The sequence below is a fragment of the Oncorhynchus kisutch genome, linkage group LG29, assembly GCF_002021735.2.
Source record: "Oncorhynchus kisutch isolate 150728-3 linkage group LG29, Okis_V2, whole genome shotgun sequence".
In the NCBI taxonomy this organism is placed as follows: domain Eukaryota; kingdom Metazoa; phylum Chordata; class Actinopteri; order Salmoniformes; family Salmonidae; genus Oncorhynchus; species Oncorhynchus kisutch.
Genome location: NC_034202.2, coordinates 43,862,542 through 43,885,899, shown reverse-complemented (window position 1 = coordinate 43,885,899; position 23,358 = coordinate 43,862,542). Strand labels below are relative to the sequence as shown.

The following is a 23,358-nucleotide window of genomic DNA, read 5'->3' as shown; positions in this document are numbered from 1 at the left end:
ATAGAGAGACGGAGAGAGACAGAGAGAGAGAGAGACAGAGAGACAGACAGAGAGACGGAGAGAGACAGAGAGAGAGAGAGAGAGAGATACAGAGAGAGAATTAGTAACGTAGGATTTGTGTATTCAACATTAGAGTTGACATGAATCCGGATGAGGAAATAGAAACATTTGTCTTCGTTGTCATACAGTCACCTCCCTCCCTCCCTCCCTCCCTCCCTCCCTCCCTCCCTCCCTCCCTCCCTCCCTCCCTCCCTCCCTCCCTCCCTCCCTCCCTCCCTCTCATCTAGCACCTCCCCTCTCCTCTCCTCCCCTCCTTCTCTACCATCCTCTCCTCCCATCCCTCCCTCTCCTCCCATCCCTCCCCTCTCCTCCCCTCTCCTCCCCTCTCCTCCCATCCCATCCCTCCCCTCCCTCTCCTCCCCTCCTTCTCCTCCCCTCTCCTCCCCTCTCCTCTCCTCTCCTCCCATCCCTCTCCTCCCAACCCTCCCTCTCTCCTCTCCTCTTTCTTTGCTGTGTTGTGCATCAACCATCAGTTTTCTTTTCTTCAAATCAAAGGATCTCAAAGTAACCGTAGAGAGAGGGTAGGGCCAGAAGTTACCATGGAAACCAATGTTATTTTCTTCCCAAAACCACCGTTAGGGGCGTGCTCTGTTAAGGCACACAGACAGACAGACAGACAGACAGACAGACAGACAGACAGACAGACAGACAGACAGACAGACAGACAGACAGACAGACAGACAGACAGACAGACAGACAGACAGACAGACAGGTACAGACAGACAGACAGACGTACAGACAGACAGGTACAGACACACAGACAGGTACAGACAGGCAGGTACAGACAGACAGACAGACAGGTACAGACAGACAGGTACAGACACACAGACAGGTACAGACAGACAGGTACAGACAGACAGACAGGTACAGACATGTACAGACAGACAGACAGGTACAGACAGACAGGTACAGACAGACAGACAGGTACAGACAGACAGGTACAGACACACAGACAGGTACAGACAGACAGGTACAGACAGACAGGTACAGACAGACAGCCAGGTACAGACACACAGACAGGTACAGACAGACAGACAGACAGACAGACAGACAGACAGACAGACAGACAGACAGACAGACAGACAGACAGACAGACAGACAGGTACAGACACAGACAGGCAGACAGACAGGTACAGACAGACAGACAGGTACAGACACACAGACAGGTACAGCCAGACAGGTACAGACAGACACACAGACAGGTACAGACAGACAGACAGGTACAGACAGACAGGTACAGACAGACAGGTACAGACAGACAGACAGACAGACAGACAGACAGACAGACAGACAGACAGACAGACAGACAGACAGACAGACAGACAGACAGACAGACAGACAGACAGACAGACAGACAGACAGACAGGTACAGACAGACAGACAGACAGACAGACACAGAGAGAGAGCAGGGAAAAGAGAGGAGAACAGTGCCAACCCTGAGGCGACGCTGAATCCCACACCTGCCAACATGCCAGGCAAGACAAGACAAGCTCTCTTCCTTTCCCTCTCTCTCTCTCTCTATCAGTGGAATGAACCAGAGGTTGAGTCACACAGCGAGAGAGAGAGGACAGCAACACAATTAGACCCAACCAAATCATGAGAAAACAAAAAGATAATTACTTGACACATTGGAAAGAATTAACAAAAAAACAGAGCAAACTAGAATGCTATTTGGCCTTAACAGAGTAGAATACCTGACCACTGTGACTGACCCAAAATTAAGGAAAGCTTTGACTATGTAGACTCAGTGAGCATAGCCTTGCTATTGAGAAAGGCCGCCGTAGGCAGACCTGGCTCTAAAGAGAGGACAGGCTATGTGCTCACTGCCCACAAAATGAGGTGAAAACTGAGCTGCACTTCCTAACCTCCTGCCAAATATATGACCATATTAGAGACATATTTCCCTCAGATTACACAGACCCACAAAGAATTCGAAAACAAACCGGATTTTGAAAAACTCCCATATCTACTGGGTGAAATCCCACAGTGTGACATCACAGCAGCAAGATTTGTGACCTGTTGCCACAAGAAAAGGGCAACCAGTGAAGAACAAACACCATTGTAAATACAACCCATATTTATGCTTATTTATTTTCCCTTTTGTACTTTAACTATTTGCACATCGTTACAACACCGTATATAAATAATTATCTCTCCCTCTTTCTCCCTGACAGCTACTGCTGTTCAGATGAAAGCTGGTGGAAATCTGCTCATGAAGATGTGCTTGACTTACAGTCATCTAAGATATGTAGGAGGTGTGAGATACAGGAGTGATATACTGTCAGGGACTGGACTGGACTTCTAGACCATGGACTGGACTGGACTACTATACCATGGACTGGACTGGACTACTAGACCATGGACTGGACTACTATACCATGGACTGGACTACTATACCATGGACTGGACTGGACTACTAGACCCTGGACTGGACTACTATACCATGGACTGGACTACTAGACCCTGGACTGGACTACTATACCATGGACTGGACTGGACTACTAGACCATGGACTGGACTACTATACCATGGACTGGACTACTATACCATGGACTGGACTGGACTACTATACCATGGACTGGACTACTAGATCCTGGACTGGACTACTATACCATGGACTGGACTACTAGACCCTGGACTGGACTACTAGACCCTGGACTGGACTACTAGACCTGGACTGAACTACTAGACCCTGGACTGGACTGGACTACTAGACCCTGGACTGGACTGGACTACTAGACCATGGACTGGACTACTAGACCATGGACTGGACTACTAGACCATGGACTGGACTACTAGACCCTGGACTGGACTACTAGACCCTGGACTGGACTGGACTACTAGACCATGGACTGGACTACTAGACCATGGACTGGACTACTAGACCATGGACTGGACTACTAGACCCTGGACTAGACTACTAGACCCTGGACTAGACTACCAGACCCTGAACTGGACTACTAGACCATGGACTGGACTACTAGACCCTGAACTGGACTGGACTACTAGACCATGGACTGGACTACTAGACCATGGACTGGACTGGACTACTAGACCATGGACTGGACTGGACTACTAGACCATGGACTGGACTGGACTACTAGAGCATGGACTGGACTACTAGACCCTGGACTAGACTACTAGACCATGGACTGGACTATTACACCCTGGACTGGACTGGACTGGACTACTAGACCCTGAACTGGACTGGACTACTAGACCATGGACTGGACTACTAGACCATGGACTGGACTGTACTACTAGACCATGGACTGGACTGGACTACTAGACCATGGACTGGACTACTAGACCATGGACTGGACTACTAGACCATGGACTGGACTGGACTACTAGACCATGGACTGGATTGGACTACTAGACCCTGGACTGGACTACTAGACCATGGACTGGACTGGACTACTAGACCATGGACTGGACTGGACTACTAGACCATGGACTGGACTACTAGACCCTGGACTGGACTAATAGACCATGGACTGGACTACTAGACCCTGGACTGGACTAGTAGACCATGGACTGGACTGGACTACTAGACCCTGGACTGGACTACTAGACCCTGGACTGGACTGGACTACTAGACCATGGACTGGACTACTAGACCATGGACTGGACTGGACTACTAGACCATGGACTGGACTACTAGACCATGGACTGGACTGGACTACTAGACCCTGGACTGGACTCATAGACCCTGGACTGGACTAGACTGGACTACTAGACCATGGACTGGACTACTAGACCATGGACTGGACTGGACTACTAGACCCTGGACTGGACTACTATACCTTGGACTGGACTGGACTACTAGACCCTGGACTGGACTACTAGACCCTGGACTGGACTACTAGACCATGGACTGGACTACTAGACCATGGACTGGACTGGACTACTAGACCATGGACTGGACTGGACTACTAGACCATGGACTGGACTACTCGACCATGAACTGGACTACTAGACCCTGGACTGGACTACTAGACCATGGACTGGACTACTAGACCCTGGACTGGACTGGGCTACTAGATCATGGACTGGACTGGACTACTAGACCCTGGACTGGACTGCTAGACCCTGGACTGGACTACTAGACCCTGGACTGGACTACTAGACCCTGGACTGGACTGGACTACTAGACCATGGACTGGACTGGACTACTAGACCATGGACTGGACTTGACTACTAGACCATGGACTGGACTACTAGACCCTGGACTGGACTGGACTACTAGACCATGGACTGGACTACTAGACCCTGGACTGGACTACTAGACCATGGACTAGACTACTAGACCATGGACTAGACTACTAGACCCTGGACTGGACTACTAGACCATGGACTGGACTACTAAACCATGGACTAGACTACTAGACCATGAACTGGACTGGGCTACTAGACCATGGACTAGACTACTAGACCATGGACTAGACTACTAGACCCTGGACTGGACTACTAGACCATGAACTGGACTACTAGACCCTGGACTGGACTACTAGACCATGGACTGGACTACTAGACCCTGGACTAGACTACTAGACCATGGACTAGACTACTAGACCCTGGACTGGACTACCAGACCATGAACTGGACTACTAAACCATGGACTGGACTACTAGACCCTGGACTGGACTACTAGACCCTGGACTGGACTACTAGACCCTGGACTGGACTACTAGACCATGGACTAGACTGGACTACTAGACCATGGACTGGACTACTCGACCATGAACTGGACTACTAGACCCTGGACTGGACTACTAGACCATGGACTGGACTACTAGACCCTGGACTGGACTGGGCTACTAGATCATGGACTGGACTGGACTACTAGACCCTGGACTGGACTGCTAGACCCTGGACTGGACTACTAGACCCTGGACTGGACTACTAGACCCTGGACTGGACTGGACTACTAGACCATGGACTGGACTGGACTACTAGACCATGGACTGGACTTGACTACTAGACCATGGACTGGACTACTAGACCCTGGACTGGACTGGACTACTAGACCATGGACTGGACTACTAGACCCTGGACTGGACTACTAGACCATGGACTAGACTACTAGACCATGGACTAGACTACTAGACCCTGGACTGGACTACTAGACCATGGACTGGACTACTAAACCATGGACTAGACTACTAGACCATGAACTGGACTGGGCTACTAGACCATGGACTGGACTACTAGACCATGGACTAGACTACTAGACCCTGGACTGGACTACTAGACCATGAACTGGACTACTAGACCCTGGACTGGACTACTAGACCATGGACTGGACTACTAGACCCTGGACTAGACTACTAGACCATGGACTAGACTACTAGACCCTGGACTGGACTACCAGACCATGAACTGGACTACTAGACCATGGACTGGACTACTAGACCCTGGACTGGACTACTAGACCCTGGACTGGACTACTAGACCCTGGACTGGACTACTAGACCATGGACTAGACTGGACTACTAGACCCTGGACTGGACTACTAGACCCTGGACTGGACTACTAGATCCTGGACTGGTCTACTAGACCCTGGACTGGACTACTAGAACCTGAACTGTAGATGACACATTGTTCAGAACAAACTTATTCACCTTTCCCCATTCAAAGTGTCCATATTCACTACTCCCCATTCATAGGGTGTCCTTATTCACTAGTCCCCATTCATAGGTGTCCTTATTCACTACTCCCCATTCATAGGGTGTCCATATTCACTACTCCCTATTCATAGGGTGTCCTTATTCACTACTCCCCATTCATAGGGTGTCCTTATTAACCTCCCCCCATTCATAGGGTGTCCATATTCACTACTCCCATTCATAGGGTGTCCTTATTCACTACTCCCCATTCATAGGGTGTCCTTATTAACCTCCCCCCATTCATAGGGTGTCCATATTCACTACTCCCATTCATAGGGTGTCCTTATTCACTACTCCCCATTCATAGGGTGTCCTTATTCACTACTCCCCATTCTTAGGGTGTCCATATTCACTACTCCCATTCATAGGGTGTCCTTATTCACTACTCCCCATTCATAGGGTGTCCTTATTCACTACTCCCCATTCATAGAGTGTCCTTATTAACCTCCCCCCCATTCATAGGGTGTCCATATTCACTACTCCCATTCATAGGGTGTCCTTATTCACGACTCCCCATTCATAGGGTGTCCATATTCACTACTCCCATTCATAGGGTGTCCATATTCACTATTCCCATTCATAGGGTGTCCTTATTCACTACTCCCCATTCATAGGGTGTCCTTATTCACAACTCCCCATTCATAGGGTGTCCTTATTCACTACTCCCCATTCATAGGGTGTCCTTATTCGCTACTCCCCATTCATAGGGTGTCCTTATTCGCTACTGGTTAGTTATTTCCTTTAAAATCCATGAAGGGAAGTGAACAAGTGCACAATATGTGAGGTAGGAGAGATTGTTGGGACGCGGCCGTAGTCGTCAGTAATAACACAGTGTCTTTCTGGTTTATACATTAGACAGTAACAGGCTGGGATGGTTAGTCTACTCTGGTCATGGGTTGTCATTGTGGATCACATTGTCTTCGGTCACACACACACACACACACACACACACACACACACACACACACACACAATAGGCGTTCCCCAACGTTAGGTGTGTTTACTGTTCAAACCAGTTTTACCATGCTGAGACAAGTCATTTTCCTTTCAAATCACTCCCTCAGTGGAACACACACACACACACACACACACACACACACACACACACACACACACGCCATTTTAGTCACTCAGCAAATGCTCTTATCTGAGGTACTTACACACCACCACGCATCTTTGAGTTTCTAGAATGTTGTGTCAGCACGACATCGGTACCAGCGGTGAAAAGCAGAGTCCGATTCACAATATGTACCGTTCAGCTTCGTCCGACATATGTTCCCATGCCAATAAAGCCCCTTACATTGAACGAGGAAAGAACAGGATAGGAGGGGTTGACACGGGGGGACGGATAAAGTAGGAAAACAGTGTCACTTTATCAGCTTGTTGCTGCAGAACGTCTCTGAGAGAGGGAGACAGATGACATCATCACAGAGTGGGAGACAGATGACATCATCACAGAGTGGGAGACAGATGACATCATCACAGAGTGGGAGACAGATGACATCATCACAGAGTGGGAGACAGATGACATCATCACAGAGTGGGAGACAGACAGAGAGACAGATGACATCACAGAGACAGAGATAGAGAGAGAGATGACATCATCACAGAGAGAGACAGACGACATCACACAGAGAGAGTAAGAGAGAGAGACGGATGACATCATCACAGAGAGAGTCAGTGAGAGAGACAGATGACATCATCACAGAGAGAGTCAGTGAGAGAGACAGATGACATCATCACAGAGAGAGTAAGAGAGAGAGACAGATGACATCACACAGAAAGACAGAGAGAGAGAGACAGATGACATCACACAGAGAGAGTCAGTGAGAGAGACAGATGACATCATCACAGAGAGAGTAAGAGAGAGAGACAGATGACATCACACAGAAAGACAGAGAGAGAGAGAGACAGATGACATCACACAGAGAGAGTCAGTGAGAGAGACAGATGACATCATCACAGAGAGACAAACAGACAGGGCAGATGAGTCACAAGATCCACTTCAGGTGATCAACACTTCAGGTCAGTCAATCCTTGACCCCAACACATCCCCTGTCTAGAGGTGAAAACACATCACATGTCCAGACACCCAGAGGTCAAAGATCTCAGCTCTTTACAATCAGACTACTGACAAATCGACAAGGCTGCGGCTGGATCAATACACACTGTTTATGTGTCTTTAACCAGCATTTCAATCAATCTACTTCATGTTATCTGCATTTGACCTGTTCAGCAGAGATCGTCTGAAGAGATCAAATGGTTTACCGTTTAAATAAAGTGACATCAAAGACTAATATAACTTAGTCCCCTCCGTCATCACTTTGGTCTGATTTAATCTATTAGGATCTCTATTAGGATCTATTAGGATCTCTATTAGGATCTATTAGGATCTCTATTAGGATCTATTAGGATCTCTATTAGGATCTATTAGGATCTCTATTAGGATCTATTAGGATCTCTATTAGCCGACTCCAATGACGACAGCTGGGCGGCAGGGTAGCCTAGTGGTTAGAGCGTTGGACTAGTAACCGGAAGGTTGCAAGTTCAAACCCCCGAGCTGACAAGGTACAAATCTGTCATTCTGCCCCTGAACAGGCAGTTAACCCACTGTTTCTAGGACGTCATTGAAAATAAGAATTTGTTCTTAACTGACTTGTCTAGTTAAATAAAGGTAGATAAAATTTAAAAAATAGAACTTCAGCAGGACGCACTCGCCTAGACAACACAACGTGGCTCTGTCCCAGGTGACATCCGATATCCTAACGGAGCCCTGGGTCAAGAGTAGTGCACTATGATGACAATAGGGGGTAATTTGGGACACAAACCACGTTGAGTTGTCTTCAGAACGACATAGGGGATCATTTGGAACACAAACCACGTTGAGATGTCTTCAGAATGACATAGGGGGTAATTTGGGACACAAACCACGTTGAGATGTCTTCAGAACGACATAGGGGATAATTTGGAACACAAACCACGTTGAGATGTCTTCAGAATGACATAGGGGGTAATTTGGGACACAAACCACGTTGAGATGTCTTCAGAACGACATAGGGGATAATTTGGAACACAAACCACGTTGAGATGTCTTCAGAATGACATAGGGGGTAATTTGGGACACAAACCACGTTGAGATGTCTTCAGAATGACATAGGGGGTAATTTGGGACACAAACCACGTTGAGATGTCTTCAGAACGACATAGGGGGTCATTTGGGACACAAACCACGTTGAGATGTCTTCAGAATGACATAGGGGGTAATTTGGGACACAAACCACGTTGAGATGTCTTCAGAACAACATAGGGGATAATTTGGAACACAAACCACGTTGAGATATCTTCAGAATGACATAGGGGGTAATTTGGGACACAAACCACGTTGAGATGTCTTCAGAACGACATAGGGGATAATTTGGAACACAAACCACGTTGAGATGTCTTCAGAATGACATAGGGGGTAATTTGGGACACAAACCACGTTGAGATGTCTTCAGAACGACATAGGGGGTCATTTGGGACACAAACCACGTTGAGATGTCTTCAGAATGACATAGGGGGTAATTTGGGACACAAACTACGTTGAGATGTCTTCAGGACGACATGAAATGATACCATGTATGTCTCAAACTGTTCAAACAAGGTACTGTAATTCACAATTACATAAGCATGTTGTTGAGTGGCTGGACGAGGTACTGTCAGCCTGTCTGTCTGTCAGAAATACAACACCAACATTGGTTAGACACACACACACACACACACACACACACCACACACACACACACACTACTGTTGAGTGGAAGGAAAGACAACATCAACATTAGACACAAACACAAACAATCAACAAGCACATAGGACTATGACATCTGTCACTGAACAGTTGAGAAGGCATGAGAGGAGAGAGAGACAGAGAGAGAGAGAAACCCGAGAGAGAGAGAGAGAAACCCGAGAGAGAGAGAAACTGAGAGACAGAGACCGAGACAGAAAGCGAGAGAGAGAGACAGAGAGCGAGAGACAGAGAGAGACAGAGAGAGACAGAGAGAGAGAGAAACCCGAGAGAGACAGAGAGAGAGAGAGAAACCCGAGAGAGAGAGAGAGAGAGAGAAACCCGACAGAGAGAGAAACTGAGAGACAGAGACCGAGACAGAAAGCGAGAGAGAGAGACAGAGAGCGAGAGACAGAGAGAGACAGAAAGCGAGAGAGAGACAGAAAGCAAGAGAGAGACAGAGAGAGAGAGAGAGGCACTGAGATTGAAGGAGAAAGACGAATAAAAGACAGGAAACAGTGGATGAATAGAGCAGCCCTACCTTTACTCCTGTCATCCCAACACTGTCCTTCTCTCTCCGTCCAAAGAACAGAAAGACAGAGGGGGCGAGTACTAACCCGTTCTCCCCCCCCACACACACACACACACACACACTACAGATGGAATGTGAGACACACACACACACACACACACACACACACACACACACACACACACACACACACACACACACACACACACACACACACACACACACACAGACACACACACTCCTGAAAGTATTTTTTCTAGTGCACAAAACCAACTGGAAAATAGCACTTCAACCACCTTCACACGGTTCCCTAGGACAGGGTTTTCTCAAACTCGGTCCTCGGGCCTCCCCTGGGTGCACGTTGATGAGGAGTTGATTATTTGAATCAGCTGTGTACTTTTGCTATGGCCAAAAAAACTAATCATCCACACAGGGGGAGCCCCAGGAATGAATTTGGGAAACGCTGCCCTAGGATACTCTCCCCAGAGTGTGTGTGTGTGTGTGTGTGTGTGTGTGTGTGTGTGTGTCTGTGTGTGTGTGTCTGTGTCTGTGTCTGTGTCTGTGTCTGTGTGTGTGTGTGTGTGTGTGTGTGTGTGTGTGTGTGTGTGTGTGTGTGTGTGTGTGTGTGTGTGTGTGTGTGTGTGTGTGTGTGTGTGTGTGTGTGTGTGTGTGTGTGTGTGTGTGTGTGTGTGTGTGAGTGAGTGAGTCTGTGTCTGTGTCTGTGTGTGTCTGTGTCTGTGTGTGTGTGAGAGTGTGTGTGAGAGTGTGAGTGTGAGTGTGAGTGTGAGTGTGAGTGTGAGTGTGAGTGTGTGTGTGTGTGTGTGTGTGTGTGTGTGTGTGTGTGTGTGTGTGTGCTTATCAAAGAAACAGAGACTCATGGGAGACAGGAAAAGCTTTGCTTCCGTACCTGGGGGGGAAAGGCGTCCCCTTATCAACACACGCACACACACACATGCACGCACACACACACACACACTCTGGGGAGAGTGTTGTCCTCGGAAACCATACAGGAGGTCGTGGAGGTGTTGGTTTACTACATTCTGCAAAATAGAAGTGTGTAACATACAAAACAATGTGTCATAGGGCTCTGGTCTAAAGTAGTGCACTATATAGGGAATAGGGTGCCATAGGGCCCTGGTCTAAAGCAGTGCACTATATAGGGAATAGGGTGCCATAGGGGTCTGGTCTAAAGTAGTGCACTATATAGGGGATAGGGTGGCATAGGGCTCTGGTCTAAAGTAGTGCACTATAATAGGGAATAGGGTACCATAGGGCTCTGGTCTAAAGTAGTGCACCATATAGGGGATAGGGTGCCATAGGGCTCTGGTCTAAAGTAGTGCACTATATAGGGAATAGGGTGCCATAGGGCTCTGGTCTAAAGTAGTGCACTATATATAGGGAATAGGGTGCCATAGGGCTCTGGTCTAAAGTAGTGCACTATATAGGGAATAGGGTACCATAGGGCCCTGGTCTAAAGCAGTGCACTATATAGGGAATAGGGTGCCATAGGGCTCTGGTCTAAAGTAGTGCACTATATAGGGAATAGGGGGCCATAGGACTCTGGTCTAAAGTAGTGCACTATATAAAGTGTCATTTAGGACACGGGGCTACAGTCAGTCATCCCATCCAGTAATCATTATGATCACTTGCATCCCGAACGAGATCCTAGGTTGTCATTAGTGTTCCTTAACGATATGGTTCTACTTGTTAAGTGCTCTTAATTACCCCCCCCCCCCCCCCCCCAAGTCTGTTTTCTCTAGCTCCTCACAGGGTCATTTATCTCAGCTAAACGATTGGGATGTTCCTGGCTAATCAACCAATTAGGATGCAAGGATAATTAAACGGGGACACAATGAGAAGGGGACACCTTCCTCCTCCCTTCCACCCCTCCTCCCCTATGTTAAAATAGAGGGGGTGGGGGGTGGGGGAGGGATTAGAGAAAGATTGCTGTCGTCTACAATCATTCATCAAAGACAGTCTGAGAAGGAAGAGAGAGAGAGAGACACTTGCTTTGGCAATGTTAACACATGTTTCCCATGCCAGTAAAGCCCCTTGAATTGAATTGAAAGACAGAGAGACAGAGAGACAGAGAGAGACAGAGAGAGAGAGAGAGAGACAGAGAGAGAGAGATACAGATGTGATGTGAGAACATTTTATTTCGGAAAAACAATCAATCTCAAGATGTGCCGTACAGAGTCTCTATTTATTTAGGTAGAAAAGTCCAATAACAGCCTTAGGTAAGTGACTGCTTCATAAAGTTAGTTCCGTGGTAGAGGTTATCTTTACCTTTCTACAGGTCACGAGACTCGTGTTTATGAAGACACACAACGGGAAGGAGAGGAACAGATGGATGAGGTGGAGAGGGGGGGAGACGTGTGACAGGGATGCAGATGGCCAAAGAGGGAGAGAGAGAGACAAAATAGAAGAAAAGAAGAAGACAAAGAGAAAGAAGGCATTTTATTAAGACCAGGAACCTGGCAGGGTGAAGGAGAGAGAGAGAGAGAGGACAGAGAGAGAGAGGACAGTCAGAGAGAGAGAGAGAGAGAGGACAGACAGAGAGAGAGAGAGGACAGACAGGGGAAGAGAGGACAGACAGAGAGAGAGGACAGACAGAGAGAGAGGACAGACAGAGAGAGAGAGGACAGACAGAGAGAGAGAGAGGACAGACAGGGGAAGAGAGGACAGACAGAGAGAGAGGACAGACAGAGAGAGAGAGAGGACAGACAGGGGAAGAGAGGACAGACAGAGAGAGAGGACAGACAGAGAGAGAGGACAGACAGAGAGAGAGAGGACAGACAGAGAGAGAGAGGACAGACAGACAGGGGAAGAGAGGACAGACAGAGAGAGAGGACAGACAGAGAGAGAGAGAGGACAGACAGGGGAAGAGAGGACAGACAGAGAGAGAGGACAGACAGAGAGAGAGAGGACAGACAGAGAGGGGGAGGACAGACAGAGAGAGAGAGAGGACAGACAGAGAGAGAGAGGACAGACAGAGAGGGGGAGGACAGACAGGGGGAGGACAGACAGAGAGAGAGAGGATAGACAGAGAGAGAGGACAGACAGAGAGAGAGAGGACAGACAGAGAGGGGGAGGATAGACAGGGGAGGACAGACAGAGAGAGAGAGGACAGACAGGGGGAGAGAGGACAGACAGAGAGAGAGAGGACAGACAGAGAGGGGGAGGACAGACAGGGGGAGAGAGGACAGACGAAGAGAGAGAGGACAGAGAGGGAGAGAGGACAGACAGAGAGAGAGAGGACAGACAGAGAGAGGACAGATGGAGAGAGAGAGGACAGACAGAGAGAGGACAGATGGAGAGAGAGAGGACAGACGGAGAGAGAGAGGACAGACAGAGAGAGGACAGATGGAGAGAGAGAGGACAGACAGGGGGAGGGAGGGCAGACGAAGAGAGAGGACAGAGAGGGAGAGAGGACAGACAGAGAGAGAGAGGACAGACAGAGAGAGGACAGATGGAGAGAGAGAGGACAGACAGAGAGAGGACAGATAGAGAGAGAGGACAGACGGAGAGAGAGAGGACAGACAGAGAGAGGACAGATGGAGAGAGAGAGGACAGACAGGGGGAGGGAGGGCAGACGAAGAGAGAAAGGACAGAGAGAGAGAGAGAGGACAGACAGAGAGAGAGAGGACAGACAGGGGAGGGAGGGCAGAGGGAATAGTGAAATGGATTGAGAGCCAAGTAAAAGCGAGAAAGAAGGAGGGAGGCTTTAGGTTACAGAGAATCAAATAGAGGCTCTAGGTTACAGAGAATCAAATAGAGGCTTTAGGTTACAGAGAATCAAATAGAGGCTCTAGGTTACAGAGAATCAAATAGAGGCTCTAGGTTACAGAGAATCAAATAGAGGCTCTAGGTTACAGAGAATCAAATAGAGGCTTTAGGTTACAGAGAATCAAATAGAGGCTCTAGGTTACAGAGAATCAAATAGAGGCTCTAGGTTACAGAGAATCAAATAGAGGCTCTAGGTTACAGAGAATCAAATAGAGGCTCTAGGTTACAGAGAATCAAATAGAGGCTCTAGGTTACAGAGAGTCAAATAGAGGCTCTAGGTTTTAGAGAGTCAAATAGAGGCTTTAGGTTACAGAGAATCAAATAGAGGCTCTAGGTTACAGAGAGTCAAATAGAGGCTCTAGGTTACAGAGAGTCAAATAGAGGCATTAGGTTACAGAGAATCAAATAGAGGCTTTAGGTTACAGAGAATCAAATAGAGGCTCTAGGTTACAGAGAATCAAATAGAGGCTCTAGGTTACAGAGAATCAAATAGAGGCTTTAGGTTACAGGGAATCAAATAGAGGCTCTAGGTTACAGAGAATCAAATAGAGGCTCTAGGTTACAGAGAATCAAATAGAGGCTCTAGGTTACAGAGAATCAAATAGAGGCTCTAGGTTACAGAGAATCAAATAGAGGCTATAGGTTACAGAGAATCAAATAGAGGCTCTAGGTTACAGAGAATCAAATAGAGTCTTTAGGTTACAGAGAATCAAATAGAGGCTCTAGGTTCCAGACAACATAAGATATCTGGAATCCTGTACCGCCCAAATCTTTCGCCTACAAGCCAAAAAGCGCAGTCAATAACAAATACAACCAAATCAAATATTTGCCCTAATCCTTAAGTCCACTGTCTTTCTGTTCATGTTTTCCATCTTATGCTTCCTCTGTTTGGCATCTTATTTTTCCTTCTTTTTTTCTCTCTCTCTCTCTCTCTTTTTTTTTTCTTTGTCTCAGTGTTGCTGAATGAGCGAGAGAAGGGAAATCGTTGCCGTGGTAATGGACGTGACAGCCGTATCCAGGGACGACCGGATGGAGCACAGGCATCACCGCGGGGACCATGATCAGACCAGACATAATCTTAATTAGATAGTAATGCACGCACGTGCGCACACACGCACACACACACACACACACACACACACACACACACACACACACACACACACACACACACACACACACACACACACACACACACACACACACACGTCCACTCACTTGTCTGCAGATTGTCTTATCTAATTCTGTGTGTTAAGACAGACACACACATCCACAGAGTCTTAGGAGTCTTTTGTAGAACAGTCCACTGTTTGGTTACCACGTGTTCCTGTTCCAGTATATTCTGAATGGGACTGTATTTGGGCCTTTACTACTACAGACCACAGACATGTATTAAATAAGCAGTTATATATGGCAAAACTAAACAGTCCAAAAATAAACCATTAAGGAATAAAGGTTTTGAAATGTCTGTCCTATATCTAGGAGACATTTAAGAAAGCTCAAATAAATATTATTGTTTTTTGACATATTGTCACCTCTAGGTCACCTCGTTATGGAGCACACCTGTCAACCTCGTTATGCGTACACAGAGCATCAGCCGGGTTCGTCAGGTTTCTGCACCTCAGCGGTGGCGACCGGTCTGCTCCTGATCCCTGGGATCGTCCCTGTGGTTGGCGTCCTGCGGCTGGAGCCAAACGCCCCGGGGAGGGTGGTACTGTTACGTAATGCTCTCTCTCCGGCGCTCTAGGTCCTCATGCTCTCATGCCTCGGCAGGATCGACAGGTTCACAGAGGTGACCGCTCCGCTTCTGACCCCCGGGATCAGTCATCTTAGTCGGCGTCCTGTGGCTAGAGCCGTGCGTCGGGGAGGGGGGGGGGGTACTGTCACGTGTTCTCCCTCTCCGGCCTCTGGCTCACCAGGCTGCTCGTTATGGAGCACACCTGTCACCATAGTTACGCGCATTATGACTCCGTCACCTCCTTGATTACCTGCCCTCTATATATGTCACTCCCTTTGGTTCCTTCCCCAGGCGTCATTGTTTCTGTTTCCTGTCTGTTCGTGTTTAGTATTATGTTCCGTGTATTTATTAAAACACTCACCTCCCTGAACTTGCTTCTCGACTCTCAGTTCCACATCGTTAACACACATATTTACCCCGTGTTTAATTTGAGCCAGATCCTGACCAAACACGTCTCAGATTTGACCGGACCCAAGTACATCTTATGAGGTATTAATTGTGTATAAATAAATTCACAAACCAAACTAATTTCATTAAGACACCATCCCCCTCTACATTGAAAATGTGAACAAATGGAATGTATTTAAATTTAACCTTCTAATAAAAGCCATCAACGTTAAAAATCAAGACTCGTTATTTCTAGAAAATCGGGCCATTAAGAAGTTCAGCCTTGTGTAAAACCTCATGCAGCCTTGTGTAAACCTCATGCAGCCTTGTGTAAAACCTCATGCAGCCTTGTGTAAAACCTCATGCAGCCTTGTGTAAAACCTCATGCAGCCTTGTGTAAAACCTCATGCAGCCTTGTGTAAACCTCATGTAGCCTTGTGTAAACCTCATGCAGCCTTGTGTAAAACCTCATGCAGCCTTGTGTAAAACCTCATGCAGCCTTGTGTAAACCTCATGCAGCCTTGTGTAAAACCTCATGCAGCCTTGTGTAAAACCTCATGCAGCCTTGTGTAAAACCTCATGCAGCCTTGTGTAAACCTCATGCAGCCTTGTGTAAAACCTCATGCAGCCTTGTGTAAAACCTCATGCAGCCTTGTGTAAAATCTCATGCAGCCTTGTGTAAACCTCATGCAGCCTTGTGTAAAACCTCATGCAGCCTTGTGTAAACCTCGTGAAGCCTTGTGTAAACCTCATGCAGCCTTGTGTAAACCTCATGCAGCCTTGTGTAAACCTCATGCAGCCTTGTGTAAAACCTCATGCAGCCTTGTGTAAACCTCATGCAGCCTTGTGTAAACCTCATGCAGCCTTGTGTAAAACCTCATGCAGCCTTGTGTAAAACCTCATGCAGCCTTGTGTAAACCTCGTGAAGCCTTGTGTAAACCTCATGCAGCCTTGTGTAAACCTCATGCAGCCTTGTGTAAAACCTCATGCAGCCTTGTGTAAACCTCATGCAGCCTTGTGTAAACCTCATGCAGCCTTGTGTAAAACCTCATGCAGCCTTGTGTAAAACCTCATGCAGCCTTGTGTAAAACCTCATGCAGCCTTGTGTAAACCTCATGCAGCCTTGTGTAAAACCTCATGCAGCCTTGTGTAAACCTCATGCAGCCTTGTGTAAAACCTCATGCAGCCTTGTGTAAAACCTCATGCAGCAACGACATCTAAAATGCTTTGAATTAAATCAACACATTGGAGAACGCTGTCCATTTCACCACAATAGGTCGGCTACTTGACTGTGTTCCGGGACCTTCCGACCTCCCAAATGACAAATGAAGCACTGTATTTAACCCCTTATATTTATTGGCACAAAACTACCGCCATATTTTTTACATTTATTTTATTTTATTTAAAACGGTACCAAGTTACCGTCCTGACAAGTCCAGTGATACTTGTGGGTGTCATATAGGCAACACAGAAAACACAATCATCTTCATGAGGATATCATCTTTCTAGAGAGGCTAAACCAACGCTACAGATGTTGTTTATGTGAGAAGACCAATTTGGCGCTCTGCAATCTCACCCTAGAGAGGTTAACCGTGACACCAACCCCTCAAATGTACGCCACTTGTATGTATACAACCCCCTTCATAGAGACTCTACAATCACAGTCGTCATCACGTTCCAGGGTAATCCCTTAGCCGTCAAATTCAACCTTTCAGGTGCCAAACTTACAGATCCTTTCACGGTCCAAACCTACAGATCCTTTCATGGTCCAAACCTACAGATCCTTTCATGGTCCAAACCTACTGATCCTTTCATGGTCCAAACCTACTGATCCTTTCACGGTCCAAACTTACAGATCCTTTCACGGTCCAAACCTACAGATCCTTTCATGGTCCAAACCTACTGATCCTTTCATGGTCCAAACCTACTGATCCTTTCACGGTCCAAATCTACAGATCCTTTCATGGTCCAAACCTACTGATCCTTTCATGGTCCAAACCTACTGATCCTTTCATGGTCCAAACCTACTGATCCTTTCACGGTCCAAACCTACTGATCCTTTCACGGTCCAAACCTACTGATCCCACATCTGTGGCCAAATCCTCAGTTTCACTGACAATGCATTTTTTTTACAAGAAGACCAATGTCTGACAAACACCGCTGTAGTTCGGCCACCTTCCACCACAGATACGGAAGGCCGACTTAGGTGGACGAAGCCTACGCAAAAAAAAACCCCAGATATCTCTAGCTTAAACTGGCAGATTTAGTCAGGATTTTACTTATTATGTTACTTATACTGAACAAAAATATCAAAACAACATGTAAAGTGTTGGTCTCATGTTTCATGAGCTGAAATAAAAACATCCCAGAAATGTTCCATACGCACAAAAAGCTCATTCTCTCAAAAAATGTTGTTTACCTCCCTGTTAGTGAACATTTCTCCTTTACCAAGATAATCCTTCCACCTGACAGGTGAGGCATATCATGAAGCCGATTTAAACAGCATGGTCATTACACAGGTGCACCTTGTGCTGGGGACAGATCCTGCAGTCATGTGAAATCCACAGATTACGGGCTAATACACTTATTTCCTAATATATATATTTTTTTTTTGCCTAGGGGTTTTTGTAAGTCTAGGGGTTTATATGTCTATGGTTGCCTAGATTGGTTCTTAATCAGAGGCAGCTGTTTATCGTTTTTTTTGATTGGGGACCATATTTAGGTAGCCATAATCCTTGGGTAGTTTGTGGGTTCTTATTCTATGTTTAGTTGCCTGTCTGCACTAGCCATATTAGCGTCACAGTTCGTTTTGTATTAGTTTGTTCAGTGTTTCGTTCGTTCGTTCTTAAAAAGAAGTATATACGCTTACCACACTGCGCCTTGGTCTCCTCATTATGACGACCGTGACAAATATGACGCTTTGAAATTGTTGCATGTTGCATTTATATTTTAGTGTTCAGTGTAGATTGACAAAAGGGTGCATCAATAGAATCTTAAGGACTTTAATTCATGCATTTTGGGAATCAATGTATGTATGTGTGTGTGTGTCGTTTGTCTCAGATTCTCCCATCAGCCACCCTGAGACAACCAATCAAACAACCTTTTCTCAAAAGGTCACCACTATCACACGAGACACACACTCAAAAGGGCTTCCAGGCGACGCGCACACAGCTGCACGTACTTACGCACACACAGGTACACAAAGTACAGACACACACGACTCATGTTCCACTCTCTGGCACTTGAACAAAACCATAAAATGGCTGCCATCTTTACAAGATGTGAAAACACAGACCTGGTGCCACTGTTTCATCCCTCTGGATTAGTAGTGAACGGCACACATTCAGACACACAGACACTTTATAAAGCAGTCGTATAATCCTGGGGAAAACCACTAGGAAAAAATATATATAATAAATAATACAGGTAACGAGTGGAGGACAGAGGAGCCTCTTAAAGAAGAAGTTACAGGTCTGTGAGAGCCAGAAATCTTGCTTGTTTGTAGGTGACCAAATACTTATTTTCCACCATAATTTGCAAATAAATTCATTAAAAATCGTACAATGTGATTTTCTGGAGAAAAAAAATTATCATTTTGTCTGTCATAGTTGAAGTGTACCTATGATGAAAATTACAGGCCTCTCTCATCTTTTTAAGTGGGAGAACTTGCACAATTGGTGGCTGACTAAATACTTTTTTGCCCCACTGTATATATATATAATTGAGTTAATAAAGCCGCATATGAACATGGTCTCTTTTTTGTTTTCTTGAGTAAGGCAGCTCTAAAATGCAGGTGTTTCAACCTAGCTTAGTGCTTTCTGTGGTGGTGGTGGTGGTGGTGGGGCAAGCCAGCAGAAAATACGGAGCATTGCACCGTGATTGGCTCAGTGTTCTGTCACTCATGAGGACACTACGTCAACACCAAGTCTACGGGTAGAGCTAGATAATTCTAGCCCCCTAGGGTGCTACCATAGAGTTACATTAGAAGTGCCATTCCAAAAAGGCTCAAGGTCATTGTCCACAGATAAAAATGACGTCAAATCACGTTATATGTACAGTAGCTTTGATTGGACTGATCATGTCAACATCATACATTCAAAATCTGTTTTGAATGGTCTTCCAACTCTGGAATTTTAAATCATGTCTATGTCTAGTTGCATGTTAGCACTATGTTTCATTAGCAGTCACGGTCGGTTGTTGTTTTGTTAGCTTGTTCAGTTTACGTCGTGTTTTTCGTCATTCAATAAAAGGAATGCATTCACACCACGCTGCGCTTTGGTCCGCTTCATACGATGATCGTGACAAATATTGTAAAAGCTTTCAATGTCTGCTTTATATGCCCCCTTTATTTATCCTACGGTTCTGACTTGGTGTACAGGGAGAACACTGTAAGAATGACCCGTGTTCTGAATTCTGTCGCTGTAAATTTCAAAAGTGCTGAACAAATAGTTAAATTCACTACATACGTCCTAGCTCGGTCATTAATGTCTTAATCTAAATTGCGGATTTCCTCTTATCTGTTTGTCGTCCCCTTATGCCATAGTTAGTACATCTCAACCGTCAGTATAAACCACATTTGTTTAAGCAAGCCAGTCATATCAGCTATGTTTTTTTAAAGGCAGTAAATGAGGCTGAATGAACTGTTTGGCTGCCAGACAAGGCTCCTCTGATAGCCAGGTGTAGCCGTGGTAAGATGTTGGGACTGCTGTTGGGACACTGCTGTTGGGACAGCTTTATGTAGGCCCTAACAGTTTGTGGGCACCGTTTGTCAATGTTATAGTGCAATTAATGTATTGTTTAGAGTTGTGTTGTGCATTGACTTTGCAGGTATGCATCCCACTTTAAATTTTTTCTGCCCCACAAAGATTTACAGGCTAAAATCACCTCTGGCCTAAGGTACTACTATCAATATCACAGGTCGACCTGTGGCTGTGCTGCAGTGCTCCAAGTCATCTCAAAGACTGATTGGCTGGTTTTAATCATTCACCTCTACAAAAGGAGTGTTTTGGCTGCGGAGGAATGAGAGTCACAGGTGGCGTGTGTTTATATGCACCCTTTATTTATACTACAGTTCTGACTTGGTGTACAGGGGAGAACACAAAAGGAGTGTGTGTAATGCTGAAGTCCCAACTCTTACCTTCTGTCCTGGCTCAGTGTAGTCCGCCTGGTTGTGTCCTGAATTTTCCAGATCCAGAGCTGACTCATCCTCTAAAGTATCATCTGGACTGACCACCGTCAACCCCGATACCTCATCCAGAATGTCCTCTAAAGGGAGAGAGGGGGAGAGAGAGGCTATAACACTGGAGCATTAATTTCTCAATTCTCAACCCCGATACCTCATCCAGAATGTCCTCTAAAGGGAGAGAGGGGGAGAGAGAGGCTATAACACTGGAGCATTAATTTCTCAATTCTCAACCCTGATACCTCATCCAGAATGTCCTTTAAAGGGAGAGAGGGGGAGAGAGAGAGAGAGAGAGAATTTGTGGAAACAACAATAGTCGCAGTACGCTACAGGAGAAGAACACAACCCACAGATAACCCACGGCACACAACTCTCAACCCACAGTGACACAAACACACAAGGCGTTGGAGGCACAGTGTTAGCTGCGGTTAGGTGCGTTGCCCCTGGGGCAGTTTACGGGTTAAGTACTTTGCTCAAGGGCACAATGGGCAGGAGATGGTATTTAGGATGGAGCTAACAGAGCTGTGATTCGAACCAGCAACTCTCCAGTTGTTTATTACTTCTCCAGGCTACCTGCCACCCCAGACTATATAAGATAGTCAATCCTGGTCCTGGGGACCTGAAAGGCCCTAGCACTAACACGCCTGCTTAACACGCCTGCTTAACACGCCTGCTTAACACGCCTGCTTAACACGCCTGCTTAACACGCCTGCTTAACACGCCTGCTTAACACGCCTGCTTGACACGCCTGCTAAAGGCTTGTTGATTAGTGGTATCAGGTGTGTAGTCAACCCTTTGGGAATAGGATTGAGAAACCCCCATTCTACAGTATGGTCTGTGCATTATGAAGGTATTATTGTGTCTGACCTTCTGAAGGGGTTAGAAACGGACATTTATGATGATAACTACTGTTCCCTGAAGGAAGCGAACGAGGTATAACATACTATGGGGAGTCAACGACCAATCATATTTTTATCAGAGGAAAACTAAAACAAGCCTAACGGGCCAATGACTACAGAGCCCGCACTCAGAAGCCACCGCCTTCCTGGCCATAACACTGGAGCTCACATTCATTTTTCAATTCAGTACCGCTCTTCAGCGAGCCCAAACCCCTTGACAGCACGGGGCCAAAAGATGTTATATCTTGTTCCCTCCTTCAGGCAGCAGTAGTTATATTCATAACTGTACGTTCCCTTTCAGTCGGTCACTCTGTAAAACATACTATGGACAGGTACTATCACGCCCCAAGCTGGCTCAGAGGGTACCAAACTAGGATGCCCATGGCAACACACACAGGTTCAACCAGCTTCAAAAAGGGTTGCATAAGCCCCCTTTTTCCCTAATACCCGAGAAGCCTGAACTGTCAAAGCCCCACATCGGGAACCAGAACCTGCTGCAATGCCGCCACTGCAGCCCAAGTCCTAGACCCCATGGTTCCAAGAAGAATACTCACCGTGTGAACCTTAAATGTCAGAGCTCATACAAGGAACTGCAAGTACAAAACAACAGAACACCTGTCGTGACTTGGTAAAGTGTGCAAACGCGCTGCATGGCATCGACCAGAGTCGATGAACCACATCAGCCCAAGGCTAAAACCCCACAGGGGAACTGCGGTACCCCAGACAAAACGCAGTCCATAGATCCTACCGGTTCAAAAAAGGCTCACACAGTGACCCAAGGAATCGGAAAATGCCAGAACTCACACAAGGAACCACAAGTCCAAAACAGGTACCTGCTGTGAGTGTGATAATGCACGCTGCCTAATACCTGCTCCAGGAACATAAGAACACTATGAGCCACACTGAGAGCAGTTACATCCAAGCAATAACTCACTGAAGCACAGATATCATCAGTCATCGTGCTTCTGAACAATGCCCAAAAAGCCACCACACCCCTAGTGGAGTGAGCATGCACACAACGACGGGCAACACTAGGCAACGACGGGCAACTCCACAATCTAAGGAGAATGATACTGCTTAGAAAGAGTCCTACCCTGAGCTGGATTAGCGAAACAGGACCAAAAAAAAGCTGGTCATAAACCCCAGATATCCTTGATGCTGTCCATGTACATGCGTAAGGCACTGGACACAGGCAATGCATCCTCCATTGTTCGCTGGAAGAAAACGGGGAAGAAAGACCCTGGTGTAGAGACGTTTATCCCTTCACGACACGACAAGATGGCTGCCATATAAATATTCTCCATATTCAATATGAAAAAAGAAAGGCTCAAAAATCTTT

At 46.5% G+C, this 23,358-nt stretch overlaps 1 protein-coding gene across 1 annotated transcript in view; it reads right to left on the bottom strand.

Annotated features, from left to right (window-relative positions):
* LOC109883930 (T-lymphoma invasion and metastasis-inducing protein 1) overlaps positions 1-23,358 on the bottom strand; it is a gene marked incomplete at its 5' end in the record, with an annotated part of 85,425 nt that overhangs the window by 28,930 nt on the left and 33,137 nt on the right. Inside the window, 1 exon segment of the mRNA XM_031808830.1 lies at positions 21,076-21,203. Within this exon segment, the coding sequence (XP_031664690.1) occupies positions 21,076-21,203 (128 nt within the window).